General features: G+C 41.1%; 1 protein-coding gene across 1 annotated transcript; it reads left to right on the forward strand.

Moving 5' to 3' along the window:
• The first annotated feature begins 2,944 nt into the window (after window positions 1-2,944).
• On the forward strand, window positions 2,945-7,511 carry Yae1 (YAE1 maturation factor of ABCE1). Its single transcript, XM_059262398.1, has 3 exons — window positions 2,945-3,109; window positions 4,549-4,670; window positions 6,468-7,511. The coding sequence occupies exons 1-3, from the start codon at window positions 2,984-2,986 to the stop codon at window positions 6,895-6,897; spliced, it is 678 nt and encodes a 225-aa protein (XP_059118381.1). The 5' UTR covers window positions 2,945-2,983; the 3' UTR covers window positions 6,898-7,511.
• The last annotated feature ends 1,583 nt before the right edge of the window (window positions 7,512-9,094 follow it).

Below are 9,094 nucleotides of genomic sequence, written 5' to 3' on the forward strand. Positions count from 1 at the left end.
ATAAATTCTTGTAAGACAATGTGTATGTGCATGGGAGGGGTGTACACACATGTAAATTCTTATGAATATTCAGGTGCACTAATGTGTGGGTGAGGGGGACAGGAGTGGATGGCCTGGATTTTAGTTGCCAACTAAACTATTTTGGCTGGCCAGAAAGTCCCAAGATTCCACTTGTCTCTACCTCCAGAGATCTGGAATTACAGACACACATTACCACATCTGGTATTTTTTTTGTGGGTTCTGGATCTCTAATTCATATCATTTTAATGACTAAGCAATAGCTCAGACAGCTCAACTTTTAAGGGGCAGATATTCATTTAAGGGTCTGGAGAAGTAGCCCAATTGGCAGAGTGCATGCTGATACCTTGCATCCAATCCCCAGCACTACAAAAACTGGGTGTGGTGATGCACATCTGTATAGGCAGAAGTTTCTGTCCTGCCAGCAACTCCCAAACACCTGGCAGCTGCTTCCCAAATTACCACACAGAGGTTTACGTTAATTATAAATACTTGGCTGGTAGCTCAGGCTTATTACTAGCTATCTTTTACACTTAAATTAACCCATAATTCTTATCTATGTTTAGCCACGTGGCTTGGTACCTTTTCTCATTTTGCTTCCTCTGCGCCTGGCTGGCAACACCTGACTCCGCCCTTCCTCTTCCCATCATCCTTAGTTTGGTTGCCCCACCTATACTTCCTGCCTGGCTACCAGTTTGTCAACTTTTTATTAACCAATGAGAGTAATACATATTCATAGTATAGAAAAGGATTGTTCCACAGCACATTTGTAAACCTAGCACTCAGGAGTTAGAAACAGAAAAATCAGAAGTTCAAAATTATCCTCATCCTCTGCCACATTTCAAGTTTCCTGTGACCTTATCTCAAAACACTAAAAGTGTCACCCTTGAGTTTAAATTATTTATAGTGTTTTTCATCTGCAGTAATGGTTACCTCCTAATTCCTGTCTTTTTTAAATACTTTTCTCTTTTTTAATGAGAAAGATACAGGACAGGATTATCTGCTTTCTTTTTATTTTTTAAGATTTATTTTTATTTATATGTATGTATACATGTTTGTATGCATGTATGCCATGTATGTGCAAGTACCCCGGAGGACAGAAGAGGGCTTCAGACTTTCTGGAGCTTGAGTTACAGGTGGTAGTGAGTCACCCACCTTCTGTGGATGCTCATACCTAAACTAGCATTCTCCAGAAGAGCAGGAAGCATTCTTAACTGCTGAGCCACCTCTCCAGTTCCTGGCCTTTAGGGTTTATTATGCCAGTGTTGTTTCAATTTTTATTGCATTTATTTACATGTGGTGTGTCTGTGTCTGTGTGCCACAGTACATATGTGGAGGTCAGAAGACAACTTTCAGGAGTTGGTTCTCTCCTTCCATCATGTGGGTCATGGTGATTGATCTCAGTTCCTCAGGCTTGATGACAAGCACCTACTGAGCCAACTCACAGACAGAAGTTTTGGGTATTCTCATTTATTCATTTCAATCACTATCCCTATTGCTCCCCTTATTACCATTTTGTTTCTAATTTATATAAATATTTATATATCTATATATAAATGTAAATATATATAACTATAAATATATATCAACACATTTTATATTTGGTTTTATACATATATTTATGAGATATAAGATGATCTCTGAAAATGTAAAAAAGTAACTTTGAGGCTGTAGGGAATAGCTTATTGACAGAGCACACGTTCCACATTTGAAAGATTTGGGGTTCAATCCCCAGCACAGAAATGCAAGATAAACTAAAATAGTAACCTGACTTCTCCCACAGTAGTGCTTTTTCATATCATTTACAATCTTCAAACTATGAGTTACTTATATATTATTGTTGGTCAACTGCCATTTCTATACTAATAGGAAGTCTACAGGGCCTGAAAATTCAGGAAGAGAACTTTTATTCCTATATCACACTGTCCCTCAAAGGCCTAAAATGATGTCTAATACAAAATAGGTGTTGAGTAGTATTATGTTAAGGTGTGTTACTTTTGTTTATGCTGCATTTGTTTAACTCTGTGAAGCTGTGTTACTGTGTCTGTCTAAAACACCTGATGGTCTAATAAAGAACTGAATGGCCAATAGCAAGGAAGGAGAAAGGATAGGCGGGGCTGGCAGGCAGAGAATAAATAGAAGGAGAAATCTGGGAGGAGAGAAAGAGGAGCAAAAGAAGGAGGAAGACTCCAGGAGTAACCCAGCGACACAGCAAGCCACAGAGTAAGTAAGATTTACAGAGTAAGAAAATGGGAAAAGCCCAGAGGCAAAAAATAGATAATTTAAAGTTAAGGAAAGTTGACAGGAAGCAAGGCAAGCTAAGACCGGGCATTCATAATTAAGAATAAGTTTCCGTGTGTGATTTATTTGGGAGCTGGGTGGCAGGCCCCCTAAAAGAGCCAAAAACAACAACAAATAGGTACTCTAGAAAACTTTTCAGAAAAACTAAATTATCACATGACTCATTTTTCTCACACAATGCACAAAACAAAACCGCTAGTGTCGGTGTCCAGTTCTTCAACACTCCAGGCCAGAAGCTGCTAATGCTTGAGCCACATTCCTGGACTCTGCCTCGCAGAGCAGGAGCCTAAGGCTGGGAAGGAATCTGCCGAGGGATGCTGGTTTTACAAAAGTGTTCATATTACTTAATCTCAAGCTGACCGCACAATCAGCTTTCCTAGTCCAATGTCCTCAGCTGCACGCTGGTGGCCAGCGCCTTCGGCACAGGTACAAACTGAGTCTCAGCCCTTGAATGGTGGGACTTAGCTCCCAGCACCCACCCCGCCCCCGCCGCCTGACCCAGATGCGGGGGTGGGAGGAGCCAGCCGCACTCAGCCCCGGGACGCCGGGCTGCAGGGGGAGCCGCACACGCCCCTTCGTCCCACTCCTCCCCTTTCGCCCCGCCCCCGGGCCGGAAGCACTTCCCAGCGCTTCCGGTGGTCGGGGACTCTTGGTTTCTTCGGAGATGTCTTGGGTTCGATCTGTTCCCGAGATCCCGGGCCCTGGGGATCAGGACGTGTTTGACGAGGAAGCGGACGAGACTCTGTTAGTGCAGCGGGAATGGCAGGGCCACATGCGGAGGCGAATCCAAGTAAATGAGCGGGGGACGGGGACGCGCGGGGATTGGGGCTCCCACGCGGGGCATGGGACTCGCGGGGCACGGGGGCGGAAGCCCGGACCGAGGGGTACGGCTCTCTCGCCGCTACCCCAAGGCTGTCCCAGTCTTAGGATTTCCAAGGATTGATAACCTTTAAACGGCCGCGTTCTTTGAGAGCCCCAGCTGGGTTTGGAGCAGGGGACTGACCAACTAAAGAGAACTTTTTTATCCAGTCCCTCAGGAGTTTGCAGTTTGGAAAGGGAAAGAGCTGAAGGAGAGAAACATACATTGACTAGACTAAGGCTGGCAGAAAACGCACACTCACCGATGTTGTTCAGTGGGTGGGGAGTCCAAAGTTAGGCGTGGTGTTACTAAGGCTTGGAAAAGGTGAGCTTAAGAACGTTGCCAAAGGACGGGAAGGTAGAGAAGGAGATATTGTTCACTTTTTACTTTAAGTGTGTTTTTCATTCCGGATTCGTCTCACCAGTCATTAAAACTTGCTTAATAATATCTGGGTAGAATCAGCTTAGTTCTGAGTGAGAACTGAAAAGATCTGTGTCCACATAGAGGTGGATTCCAGAGTATAATGATGTGAGTACCCTGGAACCCACATCTTAGGACCGAATGGATTCCTGGAAGTTACCTTCTGATCTTCACACTCAAGTTATGGCATGCCACGCCTCTCCCCAAGAAAAATAAGTAAATATATGTTATATAAATATGTAAGAAGTAAAAGGTAAAAAGAACTGTTCTTCCCAGTATATTTATCAGCCGTTTAATTGCCATTTTAAAGCTGCAGTTGTGATCTACCCTAATTTAATGTTCCAGTATGGTAGTATTTGTTGAATCCAACATCCATTATGTCATTATAAAAATACCTTAGGAATCTGGGGGCTAGACCAATTATAAGAAGACAAAATCTCTATGCCACATTCAGATTAGATTTCTAAATTCAGACTTCCTCTCTGCTGTTCCTAAAATAGTTTCCTCTTCCCCGGCCTTGCCAGCCTCCTTAACTACGCTGTTCTAGTCAGTTACCAAGTGCCAAACATGTGGTTTTCCATTTCTGTGAAGACCTTGCTAACACGGTTATTAAAAATGACACAACAACTGATGTTTAATGTTTACATGGTAACCCTAGATTTCCGAAGTGAGTTAAGGATATGACATCAAAGCACATGCCTGTCATCACTTAGGAGGATGAGGCAGTAGGATCATGAGTTCCAGGCCAGGCTGGTTTAAGAAAATAACTTTAAGAAAGACAGACCATTAATAGGGTTTTAGAAGAAACGTTCTGCTTTGGATTTATGTCTCTGCCATATCTTATTCAGTTAACATAGTAAAAACCTGCTAAGGCTGTTTTCAAAACGGATTCTATGCTTCTCTAGAAGAGACTTACTTGGTGTCAGTTTCAACTAGCTTCTCATTTTTAGGAAGGCTACAGAGATGGAATAGATGCTGGCAAAGCAGTCACTCTTCAACAGGGCTTCAATCAAGGTTACAAAGAAGGTGCAGAAGTCATTATAAACTATGGACTACTCAGGGGAACACTGAGGTAATCCTAAAAATTTTAAGTAATGGATCATTTTAAACACAATTCTGATGGCTTTTTGTGGGGGTGGTTTTTTGAGGGTTTTGTTGTTGTTGCTGTTGATGATGTTTTGAGACAGGATTTCTCTGTGTAACAGCCCTGGCAGTCCTGGAACTCACAGTGTAGTCCAGGCTTGCCTTGAATTCACAGAGATCCCCCTGCCTCTGTCTCCCCGAGTGCTGGGATTAAAGGCATGCACCACCACCACCACCACCACCACCACCCAGCTCTCATGGATTTTTTGATGGAGGTAATATATAAAAATAAAACGTCTTAAAGTGCTTTTCCCGATGTTGGCTACATGAGTCTTCAGAGCATAAAATACTGCTTTCAAAAAGCTTGAAAGAGTCGTCAACAGTTTACCCGCTTTATGTGTGCCTGATGCTTTTCCTTTTTCACAGAAATGGTAGGAAGGTGTCCATTTTTTGTCATTGAGACTAGCACTCATCACTAATGAGATTTTCAGCTTCTAAATTAGGCTCTTTATACTCCCACATGTCATAGCACACCGGAGGCAGAGCGTAGGCTAGAAGGCCATTGGGAAAAGTATAACTCCTAATGGAAAGGGGTCCTGTGTGTTCACTCCTGAACTTGGAATCCCTGTCCAGATGCCATAGCAAGAATGTCAAAGAGTAGTGAGATAGTCAGATGGCACATGGTGACTAAAAGCAGAGCAGGACTCCTTGATGGGGATAATTCTTAAACTATCCTTTGTAGAGAGACAAACTGCTGCGAAGAATCGCAAAGTTTAAAAAGGATAGAAAAGAATTATTTGTTTGTTTGTTTTAAATTATGTTGAGACCTTTAAACCTAAAATTAACTGGAATATATAATTTACTACAATAGGAAAATGACCAAGTGTTCATCTTCACTTCGTGTTTATGAGCTTTGAAAGCTTACTGCTGAGTTTCGCATCAGTTGATTTCACTTCTGAAGTATTTTCAGGGAGGGTTGTAGCTCAGCAGTAGAGTGTGTGTGCTCAGCATGCACACAGTCCCGGGTTCAATCCTCATCAAAAAAAGAAAAGGAAAGAACCATTATTTTGTTATATTGTATGAACAATCAAGGAGGAAGGTACCAAAAATAATTAAGTATATTTGGAGTAGAATTCTTAACACTTCAAGAAATGAAAGCTCTGTTGGTAATTCTAATTTGTGGCAGCGATTAAGAATGACTGATTTAGGAGTTGTTTGATGTACTTAAAGGAGAAATGGGGGCTGCCTCACATGCCTGATGCCTGATGATAGATACTGAGTACTGCCAAGACAAAAACTTTTGACTTGAGATGTCATTGACACTACTTTGTGACAATGAGTAGCCCAGGACGAAGTCTTTAAAGTACTCCTCCTGATAATATTTTGTCTTTCTTATAGTTTAACAAGCCTAGGTTTTCTATTTTAAAAGGAAAGAAAAGAGGGAACTGGTTTTTCTGGTCTTTATGTAAATTATATCTTATTGCATAGAAGTTACATGGTAAAGGAAAATACAAAAAAAAATTGATACAGAGCTATGAAGGAGGAGGTATGATTTATAAACAGTTTATATAATTAAGTCTTCTTGGTTAACTTGTATTAAAAGATACTTTGTTTGCTCTTTAGTGTTATTTACATTGTTACTTTCCTGATTTCAACATGCATTATTATCGTTAATCTATTTTTGCATGGTGTTGTCTAGAAGGAAAACATGTGGGGCCTGGCATTTTAAATGACTGTGACTATTTGATTTTTTTCCTATTTAACTCTTGTTTATATTTTCACTCAGTGCTTTGCTCTCCTGGTGTCACCTTCATGGCAATAGTTCAGCTTTGATCAGCAAAATAAATAATCTTCTGGATGCAGTTGGCCAGTGCGAAGAGTGTGTGCTCAAACGTCTGAAATCAGTCACGTCACAGCCTCAAATTACAGATTTATTGGACTCCATTGAGGATATGGACCTTTGTCGTGGAGTTCCAGCTGAGAAAAAGATTGATGAAGCTAAAGATGAAAGACTCTGTGAAAATAGTGCTGAGTTGAACAGAACCTCTGACGAGAGTCCTAGCAAGACAGACTGTTCACTTTCTGAATGGTGCAGAACACAAGAGCACACACTCTTGGAAAAACCAAGCCTCGCTTGGATTCTGGACCAGACCGCCAACTTAGTGAAACAACTGGGAGTATCAGTGGACGTATTGCAGCACCTGAGACAGCTATAAAATTATCTCCCTTCTGTAGTGGAAGTAATGCTCCGAATATTCCTCAGAGCATTGTGTTTCTAGATAAGGGGACCATTGGTTGAGCACATCTCCTGTAGTTACCCTTATGGAGGTATGAAGGGTCTTCAGTGTTAACACTAGTAAAGGGAATATAAGCCTTTGTCTTTGTAATTGGTAAATTTTTAAATTTTAGATATGCTCAGAACTCCTCATTGTCATTTTGAAATTACTGATCAAAATCAGTCATTTTTAGACTAGCCAAACTAAGAACAAGAGAAAAAAGAAATCTAATGCTGCTTTCTACTTCTGGCAGTATCTGGTGGTTCAGGGCCTCGTCACCAGCAACCAAACCAAAGTTGCCAGAAATAACCTAAAGGTTAGCATACATATATAGAAGGAGATGTGTAGATAGCTACACATTAAAGTCAAGAGACCATAGAAACTGACACAATATATATATCATTGAATAAATAATTAAAAACAAAGTACTAGCCGGGCAGTGGTGGCGCACGCCTTTAATCCCAGCACTCGGGAGGCAGAGCCAGGCGGATCTCTGTGAGTTCGAGGCCAGCCTGGGCTACCAAGTGAGTTCCAGGAAAGGCGCAAAGCTACACAGAGAAACCCTGTCTCGAAAAACAAAAAAAAAAAAAAAACAAAGTACTAAAATTTACCTTATTTACATTTTGGATATAGATGTTCAATCTATGAAAAATAGAAAAAATACATTTCATGCTATACTGTAAAGAACTGCTTAGTTTTCTAGGTAGTGAGGAGTTGGCCATGTTTTCTCAAAACAGACTTATTTCTGAACTGCAACCTTGTTATTTACATTGGAATAAAACACTTGAGACCATTGTCTTATATTGCTTCGACATGAAATGTGTAATCTAGCATAGACAGAAAATCACATTCAGATTTTTGTTCCATGACTTAGAGATCAGGAAAGGACTTTTGTAATCACTTTTCCCCACCTGGAGTTAATATGAAGTGCCTGACTTGAGAGGCACCCAAGTAATTGTCCCTTACTGACAGCTTCAGTTGCTATTTGGCCAGGATTTCACTGTGCTGAAAAGATGCTGTATTATTGAGAGATTGTCAGGAAGACCTTAGGGACTACAAAAATGTTCTGCTGGTTTAAAATGCACAGATATTCAGAAATTGAGGCAGCAAAATTTGAAGTAGTGTTGTAGAGTTTCCAGTGTACTAAGACATGCTTAAGATATCAAAGTAACACTTCATGGCTGGTTTTTGTTTGTTCGTTTATTTGTTTTAAACTTTATTTTATGGTACTGAGGATTGAACCTGGGACCTCATAAGTGAGTTTTATATTAAAATCTCAAATCCACAGAATATAAATAGTCTCTAGATCAGTGGTTCTCAACCTTTCTTATTCTGTGACCCTTTAATATAGTTCTTCATGTTGTGGTGACCCCCAACCATAAAATTATTTTCATTGCTACTTCTTAGCTAATTTTGCTACTGTAATGAATCTAATGTAAATATTTTTGAAGTTGGAGGTTTGTCAAAGGGGTCGAGATCCACGTGTTGAGAAACGCTGCCCTAGTCACTGTTGTTCGACCTTGTATACTATATAGAAATAACCATTTCTAACAATGCATCTCAAAATGGCTACTCTAAGCAAAGATTAGAGATTTACTTGGACATTCCCTGATAAGATTCCCTAAAGATAAGACCCCTTGGCACCATTAATCATATAAGGTGTCCTTATACTAATAGTCACAGAAAAGGAAATTAGCTAGGGGAACTAGAGAGGTGGTTCAGTGGTTAAAAGCATTTGCTGCACAACCTTGAGTTCAGGTCCCAGTATCCACTTAAAAGATAGATTTGGGCTGGGCGGTGGTGGTGCACGCCTTTGATCCTAGCACTTGGGAGGCAGGGCCAGGTGGAGGCAGAGTCAGTTTGAGGCCAGCCTGGTCTACAGAGTGAGTTCCAGGAACGGCTCCAAAGCTACACAGAAACCCTGTCTCAAAAAAAAAAAAAAAAAAAAGTTTGGTCCCAAGTGTGCCTTAACCCCAGTGTGGGGACAGAGACTACATGACTGCAGGGACTTGCCAGCTTGCTGGAAGACATCTGGCCTCAAAGGAGTAAAGCAGAGATTGCTGGAGGAGGACATCTGATGCCCTCCGACCTCTGTGCATGTAGAGACTTATACCAGTGTGCACATACACACCACACA

This window comes from Peromyscus eremicus, chromosome 5, assembly GCF_949786415.1.
Source record: "Peromyscus eremicus chromosome 5, PerEre_H2_v1, whole genome shotgun sequence".
In the NCBI taxonomy this organism is placed as follows: Eukaryota; Metazoa; Chordata; class Mammalia; order Rodentia; family Cricetidae; genus Peromyscus; species Peromyscus eremicus.

What these genes read in the sequence shown, in the direction of transcription:
- Yae1 (XM_059262398.1), top strand. Translation starts at nt 2,984, where the DNA reads ATGTCTTGGGTTCGATCTGTTCCCGAGATCCCGGGCCCTGGGGATCAG. An exon ending in ACATGCGGAGGCGAATCCAA is followed by an intron (nt 3,110 to 4,548) that starts GTAAATGAGCGG and finishes TCTCATTTTTAG; the next exon opens with GAAGGCTACAGAGATGGAAT. An exon ending in CTACTCAGGGGAACACTGAG is followed by an intron (nt 4,671 to 6,467) that starts GTAATCCTAAAA and finishes ATTTTCACTCAG; the next exon opens with TGCTTTGCTCTCCTGGTGTC.